General features: G+C 29.1%; 1 protein-coding gene across 2 annotated transcripts in view; it reads left to right on the top strand.

Moving 5' to 3' along the window:
* LOC142328097 (uncharacterized) overlaps nucleotides 1-26,242 on the top strand; it is a 338,993-nt gene that overhangs the window by 171,982 nt on the left and 140,769 nt on the right. For both annotated transcript variants that reach the window (XM_075371594.1, XM_075371595.1), the window contains exon 2: nucleotides 14,644-15,015. In XM_075371594.1, the coding sequence (XP_075227709.1) occupies nucleotides 14,644-15,015 (372 nt within the window). The remainder of the gene's footprint in view (nucleotides 1-14,643; nucleotides 15,016-26,242) is intronic.

Below are 26,242 nucleotides of genomic sequence, written 5' to 3'. Positions count from 1 at the left end.
AAATTTAAACTATAATCTTAAATATGTATCCTCACTAATAAAATCTAATCTCTTAACTTATATTCATGATTTCTTTTATTCAGACATTAGAGGAAAGGAAAAATATGTGTGCTGGGAAGAGCTTATTTGTAATATTTCTGAAAATGTCATGTAATTTCAAAAGCACTAATATTAGAGGTTGTGATTACATCTTATTCAAGGGGTTTTTGGCCTAGACGATCGTCCGATCTGACTTCGCTACGTTAATTTCTGGGGGGGGGGGGGGAGGACAGCGAAACAAGCAGTGTATCCCAACAGACCACGCACGATTGACAAACTAAAGACTACAATAACGGCATACGTACTAGACATTCCATTACATTAGCTGATTAAAGTGTTTGAAAACAAACTGAAATGTGTGCAGTGTTGTATTGTTGGAAGAGATCATTTTCAACACTGTTTATAAACTATTCCAGTTATTGTAATTTCTATAAAATAATGAAATAAAAATGCAAAGCAATAATTAAGAAAGTTTCGTCATTACACTTTCATTATTCCAGTGCACAGCAAATTTCTGAACGCACTGTACTTTAACATTAAGAGCTCTTTAAAAACATTTACCAGTTATCATTTCGTTGTTGGGTTCTAATTAAAAATAAAGTTTTGAACGGAAATTTAAGTTCGTTAGAATTTATATAAATATAATTTTATGTAGAATTAAAATTTTATGCCGTGAGCATAAAGAGGGATGCAGGTACCTTCATATTCAGAACCAGTAAATTTGTTACGTATATCTGAAGACTTCTAGAATATCATAAAGATAAATCGGTTAATTCTGAAAAGAAGGTCATCAATGACTAACATAAATATTTAACATTATACGAAGAACTGATTAGAAGTATAATCTTTTCTGAGAAGAAAAGATTAGAAGCTTTTGAAATGTGGTGCTATAGGAGAATGTTAAAAATCAGATGGGTGGATAAAGTGACAAATGAAGAGGTATTGCGGCAAATAGATGAAGAAAGAAGCATTTGGAAAAATATAGTTAAAAGAAGAGACAGACTTATAGGCCACATACTAAGGCATCCTGGAATAGTCGCTTTAATATTGGAAGGACAGGTAGAAGGAAAAAATTGTGTATGCAGGCCACGTTTGGAATATGTAAAACAAATTGTTAGGGATGTAGGATGTACAGGGTATACTGAAATGAAACGTCTAGAACTAGATAGGGAATCTTGGAGAGCTGCATCAAACCAGTCAAATGACTGAAGACAAAAAAACAAAAAAACGAAGAACTAACCTTCTATACGTTTGGTCTTTAAACTTTTACATAACCTTTATGAAAACCTATTTAATTATTTATTTATTTTTCTTTAATTTTTAATTGAATCAATAATAAGTAACAATACCACATGTACTTGTACGAGCGTGCGAGCGCGCACATACATACAAGCACATACATATAATAACAATAAACATCGTAAGTCTCAGTTTCCTTGATTTTCTGATAACCAGTTATGGTTATTTCCATTAGTTATGAAATTAATTGTATATATTAAAAGTTATATAATACGTTTCAATATTGAGCTGGGTAAATATATTTGGCTAATCAAGGTTTTGATATTCAATTTCTGAATTTTCTGTAAAACTAGAGGCATGGAACGCGCTGAATAGTTTAGAATAAACAAGGTGTAAGTTGATTACTGCGTGAACGTAGAGGGTTCACGCAGTAATCCCATCCATTTTTTTAGGTAATGCCATCCAGCCGGCCTCCATGACGCGAGTGGTAGCGTCTCGGCCTTTCACCCGGAGGTACCGGGTTCGAATCCCCCGGTCACGCATGGCATTTTCACATGCGCTACAGAAATCATTCATCTCATCCACTGCAGCAATACCTAACGGTAAACGTGGAGGTTAAAAAGAAAAAAAAAATAACGTCATCCTAAAAATAGAGATTATCTTTGCCGAAAATAAGATACGAGATAGTAAACAAGATGTGTTTGTTTTTAGCAAACTACGTAGCTTCAGCTATAAACCTTGCTAGTTTGATCTGAAACCGCTGTAATATTTCAATATTTGACTTGCCGTGGTCCATAGTTGGATGCCAAATGTTTATACTCATTTCAAAATAGCTGAATATAAAAGGCAACTCAAACTTCCTGCATAGCAACCAGTACATTTCCTTGAACTTCATGTTAAGTTGCTTTCTCTTCTCCTCACATGAACATTCCACATCAAACGACGATCTAGGCGAAGTCTCAGGTATCTTAGACTTTCAGTATACGGAATTAAAATGACATCAAAACCGTGGACAGTCTCCTTCTCATAGAAACATTTGAACAATTTGAACATTGTTCAAATTTGTTTGATTAACTCATATCTTACCAGCCACCTGTTGATTAGATTCAATTCAGAATGTAGATTTTTAAGTCACAGCTGGGTTTCATCAACCACCAGAATAACCGTTTCGTCCGAAAAATAAGCTACAGTGACTCCATTCTCAACCGGTACATCGGCAGAACACTAATGCATATTTAAATTAAAATTTTTACATAACTTCTATTCCTTTTTTTTTTACTAATACAATGAATTAGGTTTTAGAAAAATTAGGTTATGAAAGCGTAGAATTTGTATATTGTTGTTTTAATGAGATAAATGTTTGGTAAAATTTAAATTACATTAACTTCACTTTTCTTTTGTTTTGTATTTGATTTTTTTTTCATTTCCAGAATTGTTGTCAGGAATATACGCAGTGATAAATTTGCAAAGCTGTTTTACATAAAATAGTTATTTATGGCACTTTAATTGCACTTTTCATAAATCAATGATAATTTAATTTAGTTAAATAACTTTAGCTATTACTATTAGTTTTACTATAAGTTTTGTTTTTTAGTAGGTGATGGTTTTTAAGATATATTACTAGCATAAATCTACCAGTTTGATATAATATCAGTAATAGAAATACTGCTACGAGAAACAATGGCAGTTATGTGTTTAAAAAACTAAGTTGGCAACTTTACAATAAAATACGTAACTTTTTAAATTTCCTTTTTTTATTATAATAAAAGTTGAAGGTAATATCAATAGCAATTGAAAATAATGTAAGAACTCGCAACTTCTATAAATGTAGTAAGTACAGTATATATATAAAAGTTGAAACGCTAAAGATAGATTATGTAATTCATAATAATCTTAACGTTGTAAAGTTAAAATTATATAAAATTAAAATATTTACAACTAATTAAAGTAAATTATAAAAATTATAATACTGAATAAAACTCTTCATTTTCATAAAAACAATTAATAATTAAACTCTGTTAAATTTCTTCAGTGATTAATGCTACTGTTGAGTATAAACTAATTAAAAAATTATGTTTCAAATATAATCAAAAAGCTCCTCCAAAAAAACCTCACACATAAAAATTAGTTGTAAAATAAATATAAATATACAAAGGTACTCGATCTGACACCAACTCAAAATAATGGAAATGAAAGTAATATCAAACAGAAAAAAATTAGAAAATCATTGAATACTTAACCAGATTAAAAAAGGCATTAATTTTAGCAAAAAAAAAATAAAACCATCTTTTAAGTGAAAAAAATACATACTCGTCAATTAATATGAGATCTCTGTTGTGTTAATTTAAAATAAATTTGCATACTAAACTAACTACGTTAATTAGAATTATTTATAAAAAAAAAAAAAAAAAACAAATAAAAAAAACAGATCAGTATTTGTAAGGTCAACTACATGAAAATCTATTCAATTTCAATAAAAGAATACGAAAACCAGTTTTAGATCTAAATTAATTTCATCAAGCAGATCAAAGTATGATTTATAGATTTAAAAAATCTTGATAAAATAGAATTTTTAGAAAACATTAAGAAAATTACGAATAAAATGTTGAAGCAGAAAATTTAATTATAATTTTTACAAGAATTGAATGGGTAATTAAAATTGTTCCGTTCCACGTCGAGCCGTCCGGTGCTGCGATCTAGTGGGTGCTAGCGCTCACCGGAAAGTTAAGTCGTACTAGCTTTCTACTTTAGAATCCCGGGCAGTGCGGTCGCATTTTTCATTTCGTCCGGATGGACAATCAGTGTTACTCATAGTTACTAGCATTCGGCGCTCGAATCTGATCCAAGGCGGTCACGTCATACACTTAGTCCGGATGGACTCCATTCTTTGTTCGGATGAACGTTAGCTATAATGTTTTATTTAATTTCTTATTTTTATATGTCAATTTATACGTTATGTTACAATTCATTTCATTAACTGTCAAGACGATAATTCATTAAACCATTATTCAACAAGCAACAAGGGGTTGTCTTCATTCATCACCTATGAACGAACATATAGTCCAATCTCGTTCTAAAATTTACCAAAAATATTAATACAAATTGAGGAAAGGCTAGGTGAAATAATTTAAAGGAAGTTGCTTTCTGACTTTTACATGGAAGAAGAAATATATAAACTAAAATAAATTTTGAGATCGTCATAACGATTTAGGGAAAGAAATAAAACTGTTTGTATTCGCTAATGATGTTTTCCAATAAACTATGAAAAATTTTAATTAATATTTGATATGGATTTATTACTGGAGGATATATTTAAGTTGAAAATTAATAATACTAAAAGTAAAGGTAATGAAATGACATAAATCGTAAAATGAGGAAATAAATATTAATATATTTTATTATTTATATGGAAAATATAATAAAGAATTCCTGGAAATTATTACAAAAGGGAGACTACGATTTTCCAACTTATTATTGCAGATTTTTTTTCCACTTAAGTACCAAAATTAGGAACTAAAAATCACAACAAAAAAATCCTTGCTGTTAAAAATTAAGATAATGTTTCTTTTATAAAAAATGAGTTAGGATCAAAAACTTATTTAGGAATTAGAAACAGGTTCTTAAAAATGACTTTGTGCAATTGAACAGTTTATGGCAACTAAACATAGATGGTAGGAAAGCCAAAGTACAGGTTTTTATGTTTGGAATGTTTTTTAAGGAAGGACTGCTAAAGATTGGCCGGTTGATAAAATAAGAAAAGAAGAGATAGTAAGTTGAATAAAAGAATAGAAATATTTGTTGAAAAATTTTCAATGATAAAGGATTAAAAAATTATACGCAATATACATTAAAACAGGTTTAATGAATTTGGTTGTAGAAGATGAAACTAGCGAAGAACGATAAAAATTTGAAGATATGAAATAGATAATTGAGAATGTAGATTGTAAGGGCACTGAGAGGATGAAATTTTCGATTAAAATCATTCTTCTATAACTTTATACAGTGAAATCGCTATACAAAACAGATATTGAAGTAAATAGGATATCAGGAAAACGCTAAGAAATAGCTGTTTAAAAAGAAATCTAATGCTAGATAGCTATTATAATTGTGTGACAAGCATCGTCAGTAAATTTCAGAAGGAAGTACAAGAGATAAATATTAACGATTAAAAAAATACGTCTGGCAAAAAACATTGCTCTTTAGTATAAGATAATTAAAGAGCATGTGGGTGACAATTTTATATATAATATTGAATATAGTATAATTTTTTCAAATTTTAAAAATATATATACTTTTTTATACAGCTTATGACACTCCGGTAACGTAAGAATTCCAACGCGGCGTCATGCATCTAAATAAGTTCAGCCATTGAGCTGCTACGGTGGAACAAACATACATGCATTTACCCTAAATCCATTACACTTCTTTTAGGGTAGTCGTATGGTAAACTATTAAAGTAAAAACAATAAGTATTTTTTAAAAGTAAATTAAAAATATTTTTATTTTTAAAAAGTCTAAATTTATTTTTAAAAAACAGCTGTTAATTTTTACAAGTTCTTAAGAATTTTTTGTTAAGTTTAATAAAAGTTGATTATTTTTTTGTTCATCATAGACTTTAATAAATGAATATTCTCAGAACAAGATTCTCTATACAATTTGATAATAAAATTTACACGTCTGTCATTTAACAAAGTTATTGAACTTTAACCCTAAAACAAATGTGTTTCGTCCCTGAATTTTTCTGTTTTACGTCGGATATCATGAAAACTACGGTAAATATAGTTCTGGGACCTATTTTATTCAGTTTTTCAGGTCAACAAACATAATCTAGTTTACCCCTAATGTAATAAAATTTCACTGGAAAACTAAAATCCGCGCGAAATATTTTGCTAGCCATAAATCAATAACAAATCGTTTCTGGATATTTGTGTGTATGACCTTTTTTCCTTATTTCAAGCTCTAGAATCAGTTTTCAGATTATTTTCCTTTCCTTTTGAATCACCTGCATACACACACACACACACACACACACACACACACACACACACACACACACACACACACACACACACACATATACACACACACACACACACACACATATTTATATAGCCTATGACACTCCCGGCAACGAAGGGATTCCAACGCGGGGTCACACATCTAAATCCCTTCAGCCGTTGAGCTGCAACGTTGGAACTAACATACATGCATACAGTCTATATATATATATATATATATATATATTAAACTCATTTTTCAGCAGACGTGTAATTATATAAAACAAAAAAAATAAATAAATATAATATACCAAGGAAAATAAATGAAACCAGAAAAAAAAGTGTGCAACAAAATTAGGAAACGTTTTTCCTTGTGTATTTATTCAAACATTTTTATGAAGTTTTAACAACCTTAGGTGTAAATTATGTTTTGTATCATGTAAATAGAACTAAAATTTAAACGATAAAAAGAAATAAATAAACTGCCTGAAAAGTGTAAGAATTAGATATAAAATTCATAATTAAATATCAGTATAAAATATCATGAATAACAAAACGATTAATTATTAAAAAAAAATTAAAAAGAGCAACTCAATACTATTAAGTTTTTAGCTTTCTTAGAAGTTTAATCTATAAATTTATAGAGTAAATATTTTACTCTATAGCTCTTTACTTATAAACAAAATTTTATTATTATAATAGTTATTCTAATGAAGAAGATAATAAATAAAGTTATGAAAGAAAAAGTTGATAATAAGAGAGAAAAAATAATTAAAAGAATTTTAATTAAAAACCGTATCTCTATCATCACTACCTTTTTTATGTTATCAGTCTATTTATATATATATATTTTTTAAAGAAAAAATATATTTAATTAACGAACTGTATGATATATGATAATAATCACTTTTCATTATTAATAAAGAAAAAAATCAGGAGGTGGGATAAAAATCATAAAAATGGTGAGGGAATGAATTACGAAGGAGAGATAATGGGGAAGATTGAAGTGAAAAAGCGAAAGTTGATGCGGAAGAAGAAGTAGAATAAGAAATAAAACAGACCGACCGTAGCTTTGAAGAAGAAGATTTGGAAGAAAAAGAAGTGGTAGTAAAGTTGGAGATTCAAAAGTGTGAGTGAGGTTAGGTTATAGTGAGGGTTAAAGATAGAAAGGTACTGTTATACTGGGGGTAAAAGTCGGGTATTGAGATATTACAAGCCCCTTAGAAATGAAAGGGAAAGTTTTAAGGACTATTCACATTTTTGATCACTTTTCTTTATCCTTTTTTTTTTTTATTACTTTCTCTTTCTACTACTTAAAGATTACGATCGATAGAACATGGTGAAGAAAAAGAAGGATAAAGAATAAAACAGAAAAGATGAAAGAACAAAACGAAGAAGCGAAGTGAACAGAACATAACAGAAGATGGTAGGTGAGTTTCAACTCTTCCATTATATTTTATTGGTTTAACCAGTAAAGCCAACAAATTCAACATCTTCAGTACTTCCTCCCCGTCACCGGTCTTCTATAGTTGTAGTATGACTCCTTTTATTTCCTAACGTTCGAGAAGTTCCAGTTAAATATCTCTATCATCTAACTTCGCCCCTGCCACTAAAGTACAACAATAACTTTAAAATCATCGAAAATTAAAGTACACACTTACATTACTTTGATAAAATCCATTAATATTCATCTCTTATCTAGAAGAGTTAAAAAAAGAAATACCGTTAACTTTAATAAATGTTGATTTTCAATCCGATTTTTTCCCGCATCTAGCATACTTAGGTTAAGTTATTTCAATTCTTGTCTATTTCATCAAGTAATTTCATAATAAGTTTAATATTATTATTAATTTGATTGTAAAGTTGCTCAATTCATTTTATTTCCAATATTGTTGATGGTAATCCTCCACTGTTTCTACTTGTATTAAATCACTAGATAGATTAATGTTAATAGTATATATTAAAGATAATTACTTAATAGAAATAGTAGTAATTGACTTTTCATATTTAAAATATTTACATAAATTTAATCGTATTTTTTAAATATTAACTATAAGAATACAAGTATGATAATAAGTAATAATATAAGTACATTATTATTTACATATAAATAATATAAGTATTTTCCGGAATAAGGAGCCGGTTATCAGTTCTTATGTTTTAGTATTATATATATTATATATGGAGTCTTAGAACCCTGGTCATAAATATTAAAAATATCTTCTGTAAAAGTTTATAAATTATGTTGACCCTTATTATTTTTTCTATTAATTTTATTTTATAATAAAAAAGTTCTGATATTTTTATCTATGTTAACTGATATTTATTTCTATTGATATCTTTGATTTTTTTAAGAAAATATATCTATGATGACATAGCTGTATAAATAAATAAAACGTAAAGTAGAGAATAATAGTCCAGAATAAAAGAATCCCTTGTGCATCAGATGCGTGCAGCTTCACTCTCAACAACGGGTCAAGACCACCTGATCTCAGTTGTTGTTCTGCTAGCACTGTACGGAAAAGTCGTAACTGTATTAAGAGACGGAGTATTTTAGCGTGTTTACGAATAAAAAGATTAAAAACCCCGCCGTCTATAAGGTACGATTTTTGAATGCGCAAGGTGTTCGTCCTGTAGAAATTCATCGTCAAATATTGTGACAGTGTATGAATGAAGAAAACGAAAGGAAATGGTGTCGTTTATCTACGGAAAGGAGAATATTTGTTCATATTGAGTACGCATATTGAGTGACGCCCTACTCTCATTACTGAACAGCTGAAAGAGCAAATTGACAGCGTTGTTAAAGAGAACTCGACGTTTTAAGTTAGACGGTGATAAATTTCCTGTATGTTCACGATCTTTGTTACATAAAATTGTTACTCTTTACCTAAAATTCTGTAAAATTTGGCAAAACTTAAAAAATTTAAGTCCCAAGAATGTTGACAATCACAAAAAACGCACGTCTGCTACTTTGTAATTCCTGGAGCAGTAACATAAAAATGGGGATGAAATGACTTAGTAACTTATGATGAAACATGGGTTTCCAACTACAAACTAGTTATTAAAAAGTTCAATCACTTCAGTAGCATCATTCTCGATAGCTTTTACAAATTCTAACTCTTTCAAAACGTAAAGTGATGGTACACTTTTTTTAGGAACGCCGCGAAATCTTACTGTTTAAGTTTGTCTCGCGCAGAGACAATGAATGCTGACTGTTACTTAGAGATTTTGATGAAACTTCGTCGCACGATTCAAAATCGCCGGCGTGGACTCGTGGAGAATGTTTGCTTCATGACAAGGCTTGTCCACACGCCGCAAAAAACTTGAGAATTTTTCAAACGTTTCGGATGGGTAGTTTTTGGTCATCCACAGTACAGTCTAGATCTTGCTCCAAGAGATTTCTATTAATTTAAAAAATTGATGGAGTTTCTTTGGGGAACTACCATGAGAGTAACGACCACCTCAATATAGTTGTTTGTGAGTAGCTTAATGGAGTGGAGGCTGACTTCTTTGACGATGGCGTACAAAAATTAATGCCACAATTTGACAAATTCTTGAAGTTAGCTGATGATAATGTGAAAAAACAGCTTAAAAATGTAGATTATGATCCGTGTATTAAAGTTAAAATAAATACACTTGTTATAAAATAAAAACGGTTTGCAATTTTTAATAATGACCAACGTTTAATAAATATAAAATATTCTTGGATGAGTAAATTTTAGAAAACTATTTTTAATTAAGAGATGGTGTACTAGATACGTACCAATATTTTAAATTAAACAGCTTAAATTATACTTAGTGCTAATATAGATTTATTAATTTATGTTTATATTTATTTAGTTATTCTTAAACTAAAGAAACCTCTATCACATGGTGATATCTGTCACAGATTATTAGTCTCTCATTTTCACTTGAAGGTTTTGTGTCTAAAACCAGCAAAAACATAATTTATTCTTATAAATTAAAACTCACTTCTTATCTTAATAATAAAATGTTTAATTTAGATATCAGTCTATAATTATTATTGTGAAAAATAATTTAAACTTTATTTTTTGTAAAAATAATTATAATAGTTAATAAAAAAATGTTACAATTTTTCAAGTACTTTTTTATGATTATACGTAAAATAAAGTAAGGGAATAATTCAGACTTAAAGGGTTCAATAATATTTCGTATGGAAAACTTCTCTTTAAAATTGTATTTTTTTTGTATGCAGAGAAAGGTAAAAAAATTTAATTTATAATCATAGATTAATCCATCAAAATTCTTGTTCAGAAAAGCCTGTGACAAAGATGCAATGATTTCACTGGGATTATATGACAGGAAGTAATGATTTATCGTATCTCTTAAAATCGCTTTTTAATTTTGCGTAGTAAAACGATATAAGAATTGAAGGATTAATTAAAGCGGAGTATTATTAAGTAAGAGAACATTTTTGATAATAATGACCTTGCGGGAAAACGAAAAGTGAGTAAAAATAAATAATAAACGGGATTAATTTATTGCTTGGAGAATATTGAATGAAAATAAAAATGAAAGATATAATATGATTGAATGGAGGATACTGAAGTATATTAAATATTAAAATATGTACAAAAAAATCAAATTTTTATGTAGGAGTTAACATTAAAAAGATGTTAAAACAAAAATCTTTCAAGGTTATAAATGGAGAATGGAGAGTTTTAGTGCAAACGAAATATATGCTATAATTAAATAATTAGTTTCTAGAAATTTATCAAAAATTATTTGTAAACATTCATGGGTACCTGTATAATATTGAAACGAAAGATTTGTGGCATAATCTCGTAAAGAGAAGAAGTGAAAATTTGTATGAAGGCATCTAACGTTCAATAAAATGGGAATGTAGGGGAGAAATTCATAGAGATCAAAATCCCTCTGTTTAGTCTGATATGACATGACGTAGTCGGGAATGTAACAGATATCTGAAGATTAGGCAAAAAATCCATAATGTAGTCCAGCATCAAACCTATAAAAAAACTAATAGAAATGAAACAATAATAAGTTTTCCTTGAAATTATTTTCTGATAAATAAAATAATTAATTCCATTTTGACCATTAAATAAATTTTAAAAAATTTCATTGTTTAAAAGTATAGTGACCTCATTTCATAGTGTATAGTGTTTAAAATATGGATTTTCAATCATCTTAAAAATCAAAGAAGATCAAAATAGCTATTAATCTAGCTTAGTTGAGGCGTCGTCCATTACGTTGATTTAAAAACTGTAAGCTGTTTGAACCGGATCCAAACCAATTCCATCGGACCAGAAAGCCGATAAATCTAGCGGTCTACAGCTAGATTTGTCCTAAATTTTATTTCACAATTAGAGTCAAAATTTAATGTGATGGTTTTTGTTCTTTAATGAAACGAGATTCTTCGATTATGCTAGGTCCAAATTCAAATCAAGTAGAGGGCGTCAAAATTATCTTAGCATTAACACAACAATGCAAAAGAACAACTTGTGTGTTTGGGGAGGGGAGGCGATCATCGGTAGCATTCCTGTCTAGTGCTTCGCTTGGTTAAAATAGTATTGTTTTTTTTTTGAACTCATCAATACTCCTTCACAGTGTAAAATATAGTATTTTTAATACTACTTCTGCGGTTGGTGTATTTTGAGTCAGAATTACAGTGTATAGAATTACGGTGTGTAATGCCTCAACCATGATCTAATTGTAGATTGAGACGGGGAGTGGCTGTAAGAAGTCAGACTAAAAAATATATTATAATAATCAATGTCTACAAAAAATTTCAGAAGAAAACCCCGATATGTTACGTTCAAAAACATAAGCCCACGTTGCTGATTTAAGTGGCATATCAGTTCAAACAGTGCCAAAAATTGTAACTAAAAAAATAAACTTGGTGAAAATGAAAGTTTCACTACACGAAGAAAATCTAGAGAATAAATATAAAAGTTATCCACGATTTTCAAAGATGTGCATTAAGAAACATCGTATATAATTTTCACATACGCCATAAAAAATTACCGATGTTAAATAAGTTGCTAGTGGTTTTGAAAGCAAAAAAAAATTTGGATTTCAAATTTACGCGTGAAACGTTAAGAAAAATTTACGGAATATAGGGTTTAGGTGGAAAAAGACTGTTGATAACAGAAAGCTGTTATTGGAAAAGCACGACATTCGTTTAAAAAACGCGCAAATAATTAGAAAAATTTAGAGAGGTAGAGAAACGATGGCTGAGCAATTATTTCTTCTGACAAAACATTTATTCAACTCACACAAAAAGTTTTGGTTGGACAGATGACTCTGTTTATGGATACAAGAAATCTATATCGAAAGAACAGAGATTGATAATGGTGCACGCCGGAGGTGAAACTAGAGAAGTCCCTAACGCTCTTGCAATATTCAAATCGGGTCAGAAACCAGATTTCCATGACGAAATGAATGCCGATAACTATGAAAAATGACTAAAAACAAAATTAATTCCAAATGTTCCACCTCGTTCAATTTTAGTTTTCGACAATGGTGTATTTTGAGTTAAAATTATAGTGTATAGCATTACGGTGTGTAATGCCTCAACCATGATGTAATTGTAGATTGGGACGGAAAATAACAAAAATAACAACCGTAATAAAAATTACACCGGGTTCCGAACTCAAATTGTACAAACAAGTGTTATTAGAATGGTTGCAAACTAGAAATATTCCATGCACATGGCAGATGTTAAAAGTTCAACTTTATCAATTGGTGAAGCTAAATAAAGTGCGCTATGGACGATTCTATTTTAACAAAATATTGGAATATTACGGATACAGTGTTTTAAGTCTGCCACCATATCATCCTAAACTTAACCCGATGTAGCTGATTTGGGAAAGAATAAAGAATCAGATAGTTGAAGAGAATGTTTTACCTCGGCAAATTATTGATAAAGTTAAGCAAATAGCAGAAAATATATTTTCATAATTAACGGATAAAGAGTGGAAATTATGTTGAGGTAATGCTTTAAAATTTAAGAAAGCGTATTCAGAAAATGATGCAGTTGCGGATATGCATCTGACGATAGAGAAATATCTGATATGATATTGACGATAGAGAAAATGTAACTGACGATGGTATGGGTGGTATTGAGACCCTTGAATGACTAATATAAAACAAGGTTTATTAAAAATAAAATAATACAGTATTAATATACAATCTACTCAATCAATACTATCCTATTTTTCCTTTCTGAAAAATAAAATTGAGAATTTAAAATGAAACATTTCTGTTTTCAGAGAATTTCGAGAAAAATAACAAACAGCCCGCCTAATTGCCATTCATCACCTACGTGTATTGAGTGTGCCGAGGGAATACGTACGTGGGTGCGGGCGCAGGCATTCGTATATAACACCACAGAATCAATCTTATTTCCATCCGTCTAGCATTCCATGACCATGCTGCGCGGTAGTTAAACTAAGATAACTTTGTTTTACTCTAGTTACTTTTAATCAGGTTCTAATAAATCTTTTTCACACGAAAAAAATTCAAACTACTATATCTTCCGAAGTACACTACAAACAGATCTGAACTTGCGTTAGTTATAAAATTTCTGGGAAAAAGAAATCATTTCTGGAAAACTGGATTATTGAGATTTATTTATTAAAATGTAAAATTGGATTAACTGAAAATACGGATGAATCACTTTTACAATTTTATAAACAACAATTAACACTGTTAAAGTAAATAACGTCAATATAGGCTTAATTTCTTTATTTAGCTTATATTTATTATTCTAGTGTCAGCGAGTTTTAACTTTTTCTTATTTTTTCATTAAAATTAATTATTTAAATTCAATAGAAGTGAAAGATTTTTTATTAATTAATTGATTGATTTAGCATAGATATAGCCAAAATTAAAAAACACAGTTAATTAATAATTCAAATCAGTTGGAGTAAGTTAAATTTAATTAGCTTTTTTATAAGCAACGATATCTTTTTTTTAATTCAACAGATAAATCAAATAATTCAAATACTGTTTCATTAGTTTTACTTTAAGAGAAAAAAATTGGCTGTCACATGCAAGATTTAAAACGATCTCTGATTGACTGATTTAAGACCAAAATTAACCTATAAATGATCTCATTCAACTGATAAATAAGATAAATTCTTTTCACTTCTTTTTGTGCTTATTCACCATATAAGTCTGAAAGTTGTGTGTATGGAAATATGAAATGGAAATTTTGAAGCGTATGAAAAATGCCATGTCTGACCGGGATTCGAACCCCGGACCTCCAGATGAAAGGCCGAGACACATTACCACTGCTACAGGGATCGATCAATAATTTTTTTACATTATTTCTTTCAATAAAAAGTAAAAAAAAATTAATTTTCTTTTTTATTGTTTATTTTTTCAGGTGTATTGGGTGTACAGATAACAGATTTACGTGTACCACCTTCTGTCCGTAACGGATCGGCTTCAGTTTTATTGGATTGTGAATATACTTTAAGACCGGATGAAACTTCAACCGATTCCGGTTTGGTTGTTAAATGGTTTTTTAATAAAACACCGGCACCAGTTTACCAATGGATACCTGGTAATAAACCACAAGAATTGGGAATTCTTAAAGGTCGCCTTAACCTTGATCATCGGGCGTCACATCATCCTGCGACGATGCATCGAGCACTATATATCCTTAATCCAACAACTGACCTTGCTGGAGAATACAAATGCGCTGTTTCAACTTTCGATGATGAAGATTTTATGATAAAAACAATGATCGTATACGGTGAGAAATTAATTTATTTTTAATAATTTGTATTATTTTTTTTAATGACACGTTATAACACACTGTATTCTATCAGAAACATAAAATAATATAGTATAATGTACGCTTATTTTACAGTATATTTTACGCTTGTTATTTTTTTTATTTCCGTTAACTACTCTTTCGAAGCGATTTCTATCTTTACATCTTCAGATCGACTTTTATTCTTATAATACTTAAAAGGATTAAAACCTATAGAGATAAGTGTCAAGAATTTAATTTATTGAAATAATATAAATTACTCTGCTATTATAATCTACTGTTGTTCAACAAATCCTATGATACCTTTGATATTTTGATATTTTAACTGTAAACTTTTTAATAATTTAAATAGTAAGTTTTATTTTCCTTAGTCAATTGTCATATTTGAATTTCTATTAATTCTAATTATACTCATGATTAATTAATCGTGGTTAATTGTACTCATAGTAACACACCACAGTATCCTTTAAAAGTCATAAATAAAATAAACTATAATCATAATAACAGAATAAAAGAATTAAAACAAAATTATTTAAAAAAAATATAAAAATATTTTTTATATTCAGAGGTAAACGTACTGAAAAAAAATGTTTTTTGACAAAGTAATGAAAAGATTAAAAGTAGGAAGGCATAAAGAAGGAGAAATTTCACGCCGGAAAGAACACTATTTTTTACTAAGTGCAGATTTAGCGATTTAAACGATATTCTTAAAAATATCTTTGTGAAGTGCTTTTTAATAGAGAATTACGCAAAAAACTCCCTATTAAAAAAGGAAAAACAAAAAACAATATAATACCAAAGATTTAATTTATTAAAAATAAATTAACGCTGAATAAAAAAAAGAGTTTATAATGTTTTATTATTATTATTTAATTTTGATTTTTTTTTTAATACTTTTATTTATAGTCGTATTAACAATTAAAGTCATTAGCGACTTATCAGTATGATGTAACTGTACCGGTAAAAATGTAGTCTTGAGCAAACTCAAGTCAACTAATCCTGAGACGTGTGGTTAATTCAAGCTCAACCTCCAAAGAACACCGGTATCCACGATCTAGTATTCAAATCCGAATAAAAGTTCTTGAGAACTTCGAATTCAAAATCGGCTGATTTACGACGACGAGTTTAGCATTAGACCAAGTCGGCGAGTTAATTTTTTTATTGTAATGGGTAACATGATTCGACCTCCGGAAAAGTTTGACATATCTTCGCGTTTCATATTCCCCAGACCCCAAAACCACCGTCATCTCCAAAGGTTTTATATATATATATATATATATATATATATATTTAACTTTCTTTTGTACACGATAAGCCGTAATTTTGTGCCAATCACTTTCAAATTGTTCTCTAAAAAACCCTCACCCAAAAATCTCGGCTGCATTCATTAACGGCCAAAGTGGGGTGGCTTTTTCGAAAAAAAACAAAATATTGCTATAAATGTTTTATTAAGTAAAATAGCGGACTCAATTATAGTTCTTATTCTTTAGATAAAGGTCTAAAACTTGTCTAAGTAAAGTTTTTTGATATAACTAACCGCTGGCCCAGGGGGTGGAAAAAATGGGGTATCGAAGACAAAAAATCATACCACTCTTAATAGGCACAGGTCGAATCGGTTTAAAGTAGTCGTTAGTCCTCTAAAAATTACCTAAAACTTTTGTCTGAAACAATTTTTGATATGACCAACCCTTACGGCAAGAGATGACCCAAATGTTGCTGGAACTGTAGCATGGGGCTTGTCGTATGCTAGACATGTGAAACTTCTTTCACATGCAGCCATTGTCGTATTGAGTAAATTTAAAGTTTTTCTTAACTAGGTGAAAATATTTTTTATCCCCTCTTTAGCACCGGCGAATTTTTTTTTCAACTTTTTTATTTATTTAACTATATTGATTTATTAATAAGTATTAACCTCTGACTGTAAAAAAAGTTTTACTATAAATAATAATTCAATAATAACAATAAAAAAAGAATGAGAAGTTATTAGTGAAATAAAATTTTGTAATTTTTATGAAAAAAAAAAGGAATGAAGTCGGATTTGAACCGATGTGCCTTCCCGTGTAAGAGCCAAATATTTCATTAATTAATTTACACATTAAAAAACAGAATTATAAACGAGTGTTCCGGTCTAAAGTAATAAAAAATATTATTACATTTGCTATTTAAAAATTAAATAATCTATTTAAAAATTAAAGAAATAAAACATTTCATTTAATAGAACGTGTTAATATTAAAAATGCCTATCAAATAAAAACAAAATTTATATAAAAATACGAATAATACACGTGTAATGACACGCATATAATAAATTATAATATGAAAAACAACTTTAATCTTATATTATAACACAATGTGAATAGGACAGGCGGCTTACATTTAAATATCAACGCATCAGTTTATACTGTGTTTAAATGATTTGAAAATAAGAACGTCATATTTAATAAATAAAGGTTCATATTTAATATAAACGTGGTCGTGGTTTTAAATGGCCTTTTATTCAAAATCAGTAAAAGATTTTTAATAATTAAAAATAAACTTTTAATTTTTTTGTAAAATATCTATTTTCAAACCGAATGAATTATCCAGTTTTAAGGGGTTGTAAATTGGTAAAACCCCCAAATTACAAAATAGTTTATTTCATTATATGTTTGGACAATCTAATATTTAAGGTAGATTTCTTAAGAAAGCTACTTATTGTAATGGGTAACATGATTCGACTTCCGGAAAAGTTCGACATATCTTCGCGTTTCACTTCCGCAAGAACCCAAAACCACCATCAGCTCAAATGTTTACACATATACACACACGCGCGCGGGCGCACACACTCACACACAGCCACACACATATATATATATATTACTTTCTTGTGAACGCAATAACTGCTGTACTTTTGTGCCAATCACTTTCAAACTGTTTCTTAAAAATAACTGGTGTCAAATCTTGGTCGAGTTCGTTAACGGTCAATTCGGAACATGGGAATGAGAATTGGTGTGATGGGGGGGGGGGGTGATATCGCTATAACTTTCTTATTAAGTAAAATATCGAGTTTAAAGTTCTAACTATTTATTGGATAAGGGACTAAATCTTATTTTGAGTAAAATTTTTTAATTCACCAACCACTGGCCCAGGGGGTGGAAAAAATGGGGTTTTGAAGATAAAAAAAAATCATACCTCCCTCAATAGGCACAGTATTGAATCAGTTTAAATTGATGATTAATCTTCTAAACATTACCTAAAACTTTTATTTGTAACAATTTTTTATATAACCAAAATGTTGCTGGAATTGTAAGAACATGAGGGTTGTCGTATGCTAAACATGTGACACTTATTTTCGCGTACAACCGTTGTCGTATTTAGTATAGTTGAAGTTTTTCTTAACTTTAAGGTAGAAATCTTTTTTATCCCCTACTAAGCACCGATAACATCTACCTCCGCCTTCCGGCGTAAGAAAAGGGATTTTTTTTTATTTAATGCTATTAAAAGTAGATTTTACTATTCTATTGAACATTATTGTTTCATTTAACGTATTTAAGTTTCATTTTAATTTTATGTACAGGTAGAAGTACATAAAAAAAAAAGAATTGAATAAATAGGGAAGAAAAAGAGTCTAAAAACTACTAAAGAACAGGATTTCAGAAACGCAGGAATATTAAAATTCAGTTTTATTAAGAAAAAATTTTGTATGTTGTAAGTATTTTACAATTTTATATGCAAGTTATCTATCAAATATAACTACCAAGAAACGTTTTCATTAAATCAATTTAATTCATTATTGATTATGAAATTAGTCGACGGACCAACATTTGAGGCTACTGACCGTTACATACCATTCTACAGTTTGTAACTGAGAGGTTACGAAGCAGCTGTTAAATGAAATAGTTTCATCAGTTTGATAATGCAAACTTTATTTGTAATAGAAGTTGGAGTACTTTTTTTGGCATTTATAAACAGGGGATCAATGTACATTACACGATATGTAACAACTTTTGTAGGTATTATCTCAAAAGATTAAAAAATGATTGAAGATGGTTACAAGTAAAATGTTTTTCTTTTTTTTTGTTTTGTTTAAAAGTATTTATATATATTTAATTTATTTTAAAGAAATTTCTCGAGACTAATATTTGAGTCTTTTCTGTAAAGTAAAAAAAAATAAATCATTGAATTCAGTTCATATGGTAAAAAAATATTAAATACAGGAATACATTTTGCTTTGTTTGAGAACCTTCTTTATTAAAGACAGTAAACGATGTAAAAAAAAAAAAAAATACAACAAATTTGTAGTGTGAATTTCAGCAGATTAAGTTCGAAATACTACTTGCCTCCATGGCACGATTGGTAGTGTCTCGCCTTTCACCAAGAGGTCGCGGGTTCGAATCCCGATCAGGCATGACATTTTCACACGTTACAAAAATTGTCATTCATCTCATGCTCTGCAGCAATACATAATGGTCGTTCGAAATACAGAATTTTTTAGATTAATACACTTCCGAAAATGAATTAGATAGGGGATAAGATAATACAAAACATATTGCAGTTAAATGATATGCACAGAATGAAAGATTCAATAAAATAAGAAAACAAATAAATAACGAACCATCTCTACAAAGAATATGGGTTTCAATTAATTTTAGAATATAATTAAAAAATTATTAGTTATGCGGACTAATTTATTAAATAGTATAAAAAATAATAAATGCAAAAATGTATTTTTACTGTCCGTAACCAACAGTTATTGTTTATTAATTATTTATTGTTAAGTTGAGGAGGAAGTAAATTTTTTTTTATTAAAACGACACAGCGACTTAACGAACTATTCGTAGAATAATAAGTAAATAAGATGTATTTGAATTAATATTGAGATGCCACAGACCCAGCGGCTTGTGACTAAATAATGGAATAGATGAGCCCTCCGTACGGCTAGATCATAAAATCACCTAATTGAAGTGATAAGGCAAACCAAGGATATTGTTCCTCAGCAATCTTGAAAAATCACTGATCATATTATCTAACAAACTGACCGCCAAATAATTCGAGTACCGATCCAAACGATTTTGATGCCGTAGGCTGACCAGAGCGTTTTCCTGCTTGGTTCGCAACAAGGTATATATATATAAGGCTATTACTTATGTACCAGGGTATGTTGAGCATTTTCCGCTTCAAAACGGATTTGTAAATCAATAATTTACTTTCTGCTGAAAGCCGAGATTTATGTCCAACCAGCCAGTACATGTGTTTAAACTTAGAGCAAACTATTTCCACTTAGAAGTGATATGTTTTGCCGAAGTAAGTCGTCGATCAAGATGAAAACCTAAATATTTACAGTCTTGAGATCTTGGAATCGGAACATAGATGATAGAAACAGGAGGACAGTGTTCCTTACGAATGGTGAACGTGATGTGCTTTGATTCTGTTTCGTTTATTTTTATTTTCCAACATGTAAGCCACGATTCGAGGAGAGTGATGTAATCTTGAATAAAACGAGACGCAGTAGTCGGATTTTCGTGGAAAGCAAGAAATGCAGTATTGTCAGCAAACGTTGCAACTGTGGTATTTTTCGTAATTGTAAATTGATATCTGCCGTAATTGAAGTAAATATGAAAAAAAAATGTTTCTAAACAGAGATTAAAAAACCTATAAAATTATTATTTAGAACTAAAAAAATAAAGTTTTCAGTTAAATTGATTAATAGAAGAGGGAATAAATATCTTCTCTGATAAAGATAAAATAATGTAAAGATATAATTATTTATTAATTCCTGCTCGAAAAAAAACATGATGGTGTATTACAGAGTACGTACAGGTAGTAATATTTCCGCACAAATTGATACACCTTATGTAATTCATAAAAACAACTTTTTTTATCTCGATTCAAGTATCCCTTTACATTTATTATAGATTACACATAAGTATTATAAAAATTTCTAGTCATTCATGATTGCATCAACCTACACAAATTCATATTATAAATACTTTTTTCTTTCTTCTTTGTATAAAACAGGAAAAAAAAAAGTTTTACACCTGATAGACACTAATAAAGTTAATTAAATTTAAAAAAATTATGGAATAAATATTATGAAAAAAAATATTATGTTTTAATGAAATGTAAAATATAAAGTAAATTAATTTCAAAATGTTTTAATTTCATATAATAATTAAATATGTTTTTTTTATTACATAATATAAACCGTAAAATAATATCATATACAATTTTTCTTAATCGCCTGGTTAAAGAAGGCTTATCGAAGTATTATTAAAATTCGGAAGGGTTTTTCAAGTTTTAGAATTTTATTTCTTATATTATTAATTAAAACATTTTTCTGCCGGTACACATTCAATTAATTACAAAAAAAAAGCAGTAAAGATCAAAAGAAAACAATGAAGATACATTAAAATGTAAGAGATTTACTGTCAGTATTTTGTAATTTATTTAATCCTGTGTTAAACAGTTCATTTTTTTAGTAATCATACACTTGTGAAAACACCTATAGTAGCAATATTACGAATATATTGTTTCCGTGGATAATAAATTTATAAAAAGTGAACTGCACACTTTTTTTTTGTAAAAAACAAAAGAATTTTATAATCATTATGAATATGACGAACTAATAATGTTTTTACAATCCTTGAAATTAGTATTAAAGGGTAAATACAGGTAAAAATTGGAGATTTGAACAATTTTGAACAATTGTTGCTGTTATAATAAAGGTTAAGCAGCCATTTTTAAATCATCTAAATTACTTTTAATTTGATTCCTTTGTTCTCCACACCATATGGTGTTCTACACCATAAAAATTTACGGAGGTAGAACGTTTTTTAATCGTATTTTAACTTAAGTAAAGAGAGGTAATTGTATGTAAATTAAATGCAACTGTACCAGTGAATGTGTAGTGTTGAACAAACTCAGGGCGACCATTCCTGAGACGTGTGATTAACTGAAACTCAACCACTAATGAACACCGGTATCCCCGATGTAGTATTCAAATCCGAATAAAAGTAATCAAAGAACTCTCGACTTCGAAATCATCTGATTTTACCAGCCGACCAACCCGGTGGGTTTGTTCTTAATTTAATTTGATTTACTTCGTTTATATTTAAAGTGATAATCAATCTGAAACGAAAACAGTCTTTTAAAAGGTTTTATATTTTTATAAATCATATATTTTATCTTACATATATATGTTTATAAAATATATAAACAATATGTATTCCCCGTCCGGGGGGGGGGAGGCTCCGGCGTCCACCATCAATGACTGGAAGGGGACTCCTTCACAGCACCTCTGAGGGAAGGAATGTAAGACCGTAGAGTCCTGGTAGGGAATCTCCTTGGAGGTTCCCCATTAGAGGCAAGTCATTAAGACCGTCGTCCCGGTGATGTGACCCTTTTGAGGTCCTATCATTAAAGGTATGGCATGTACTGCAAGATCGAGTCCCGGCTACCTGGAAAGGATCTTGTGTTCTGCTGAGGTTGTTTGAGGCGAAGGCACCCCCCCCGAAGCTGAGTTATGCGTCGATGATATTCCGGCTCCGGATGGCGGGGTAACTGAAGATTGAAAAGAAATGCAATATGTATAAACAATATATATTTATAAAACATATATTTTTACCAGTATAGCTTAATATTTTTATATTTTATATGTTCACTTCCAAAAATTTCCCAGTATTAGTTATTGTATTTAGACGACATTATTTTCAGGCAAGACGATATTCTTTTTTTTTACGAATTTGCCAAATCTTACAGCATCTGATTTTGTTTTGTACGACTATTTTGAAGTAGAAGATATTTAGTGATTCACTCTTACAAATCTTTAAGTTGAAGAAAAGAAAAAAATTCTTCACTAATTTATCGCAATTCCGGTGGTTACTTTACGTTGTGTAAATGAAAATATAGAATAACTTAGAGTGCATTAAACATAATTAATTAAATTTGAAATTTATAACATTCTTTCGTTAATTTATAAATTAAAAAGTAAAATCACAGTTCAGAATCGACTGAATATTTATTAATATGCATTATTATTTAATTATATGATTCCTATTCTCTAAATAAACGAATTAATAAGTCACGTTTTCAATAACTCACATTTTATTTATTTATTGAAAAGGAATGTATATGCATATAAAATATTTAAGATAACAATGGTGAAAAGTGTAAAATAAAAATATAATGTATTATAAAAGAGAATAAACATTTTATTATTACATAAACTTATGGTTACATTGCATAATATGAAACCATACATTCTTTTTATTTAAAACGTGAATATAAATATATGTATTGTTCTTGGTTGGTGGAAAAATGTATATATATATATATATATATATATATATATATATATATATATATATATATATAATATATTCTCCAATGAGCATGCATAAAAAGTGGAAAAAATAAATATATCACAGAACTTCTAGAAAGAATAGCAAATAAAAGAAAGAAAAATGAAAGATAAGAATGTAAAGTATAGATAGAAGTGGTGATTTAGGATTCTTTTTATTTGTCCTTTATGAATTTCCGATAAGGGTATAAATGTGACGGTGGCGGATATAAGGGCAGGTTTATACGGTGTGTTGGTTTGTTGATGGGAGGGGTTGAAGGAACGTCACGCAAAGTATACTACGTACATACGGTACTATGTATGGTAGGTAGGAAGGTATATGTAGGTATATGTAGGTAGGAAGGGAATATATAAGAAGAGTGGAATGAGTCACAATGGATGGATGGATGGCGGCGGTGTTAGAAGAGAACAGCAGAAATAGAAGCATCACCTTTCTTCATAGTAAGCACTACTGTCAGAGAGTGAGGTGGGATAAAATTTTACCACACTGTGAAAAGAGGGATGAGGTGAAACTCCTCTTATCCTTTTAGCACAAGGCATGCAGCATCCAGTGCGGTACTCTTAACTTTCATATGTACACAAACACACATACATATAAGCCTATATAAAGTCATAAAAATGCTTTAACCAGGATTTTCTATATGTTCCGTCAAAAACTTTAACCAATAATGCCGTTTGGAAAACTTTTATAAATCACAAAATATTAATGATTTTTATCTTATACTTACAGTTTACTTTTTCCAGTACTCATATTACTCCCCGACCCAACCCGTTTTCCTTTTATACTTTTCGATAAGTGTTTTTATCCTCTACTTAATAGATAAAGCATTCTCTTTCTTGATAAGTGGTTTTATGAACTGGTGATATTGTTGTTTTGAAACTAAAAACGAGTTAACAAAAAATACAGTACTGAACGGTACCCTATAGAATTTACTGATAGAAGAGAAATTCAACTTAAGAATAAATAGGCCATAGAATAAAAGATATATTTGTTTAGTCTAATGTACTTAAGCAGGTATTCTTAGTATGTAGTTAAGCAGATGTTATATGCATTAATACGGGTAATTCACGACTTTGATATAAAAAATTAAGTTAAGTCAGGTGTAATTATTAAACGGATGGGAAAACACCAAATTAATATTACTTACGTTGTCATCATGCAGCGTGGTGTCAAGCCGGGAATATTGTAGCCGTAACATTCCCTATAAATCCCACCTGTAAATAATAGAAAAATTAGGCTACAAAAAACCGAAAGGGTTTTTTAAAATTCAGTTTAATAAGTTATTATAAAACGATTAACTTTTATCAAAAAAATTAAATCTAAAATTATATATTTTGTTAAATTAATATTTCAATAATAGGGTACTGAATAAAAACATAATTTGTTTTTATAATTTTTATATATGTATATTTTGTTTACATGAACGTTTGCAAATAAAAATTATAATAAAAAGAACCATATGTAGATTAATATCAGAGTTTAGGTAAAAAACACGCAAACTTTGTTAATAGTTGGTCAATTACATGTATTATACATTGAGATATGTAATCACAAAATTTATTTTTACCGACCGTAGTTAAAAAAGTAAATATATGTGTTTTTCTACTAGAAATAGCATGATCGTTATTAATAAATAGTTTTTTATAAGCCTATATATATTTCCGGGATTTTATTAATATGAAAAAATATGCTTACAGAACTAAAAACTAGTTTAAACTTCACTTTACATAAAAAAAAGGAAGAAAAACAAATAATGGCATTGTTAAAATTTTCCTGACATTTTATTACATTTAGATTTAATGCAAATATACTACGTGTAGCATAAAAGTATGTAGATCAAGCTTTTTTACAGAATTGGAACGGTTTTAATAAAATCATTAATTTTGAATTTCGAGAATCATTGGAAAAATCTTTTTTTGATTTTAAGAAAACAACATTTTCATCTTTTTAAAATTTGTACTAGTAAAATGCTTTAAATCCTACCAAGCCGAGATTCGCTTGATTACCTTTCTCCTACCCTTTGAAACTCTATTTCAAACATTAATTGCATACACAGCACCACAAATACAGATGTTACAGAGTCAAATTTGAAGAATTTTGATTTTGCTAATCCCAAATTATATACTGAAATTATAATACTGAAATGAAACGACTAGCACTAGATAGGGAATCTTGGAGAGCTGCATCAAACCAGTCAAATGACTGAAGACAAAAAAAAAAAAAAAATCCCAAATTATTAACTTAAAATACAACACATATACACAAAAACAGGAATATTTACCTTCCACCTGTTTGCGTTTCAACATTTCATAACCTCTGAGATGAAAAAAAGAAAAAAAAGGAGAATGTAATTTCTAGCACGATTGTCATACTTTTCTTTGTTATAATGTATGCTATATAGTAACTACCAATACAGTAAGCTTATTTGTTCTCGTAATCGTTATTTACATTGTAATATACAAAAAAAAATATGTAAAGCAGTCAATCCACGTCTCATAAAAAAAAAAAAAAAAAAAAAAAAAATATATATATATATATATATATATATACATATCATATACATACGAGCATATAATCGTTATTTACATTGTAATATACAAAAAAAAATTTGTAAGTTTTTAGTGATTGATAACATTAAAATAAAAATCTACAAATTAACATCCATATTAGATAAGAAGTTATAAATTAGAAAGGAAAATGTGACGATGAAGAAACATCATACGTATTTCTCACAAAAATAATTGATACATAGGAACGAACAATGTATAACTAAAAATTTATAAATCATCAATTTTCATAACCGAGTAAATATAATGCAGTTTAAACTCGATATTTATTCAACGTGCTTGTACGAGGTGCGACAATAA

This window comes from Lycorma delicatula, chromosome 7 (genome assembly GCF_047948215.1).
Source record: "Lycorma delicatula isolate Av1 chromosome 7, ASM4794821v1, whole genome shotgun sequence".
Lineage (NCBI taxonomy): Eukaryota > Metazoa > Arthropoda > Insecta > Hemiptera > Fulgoridae > Lycorma > Lycorma delicatula.
Note: the sequence above shows the minus strand (reverse complement) of the source record. Positions and strands in the feature narration are given on the sequence as shown.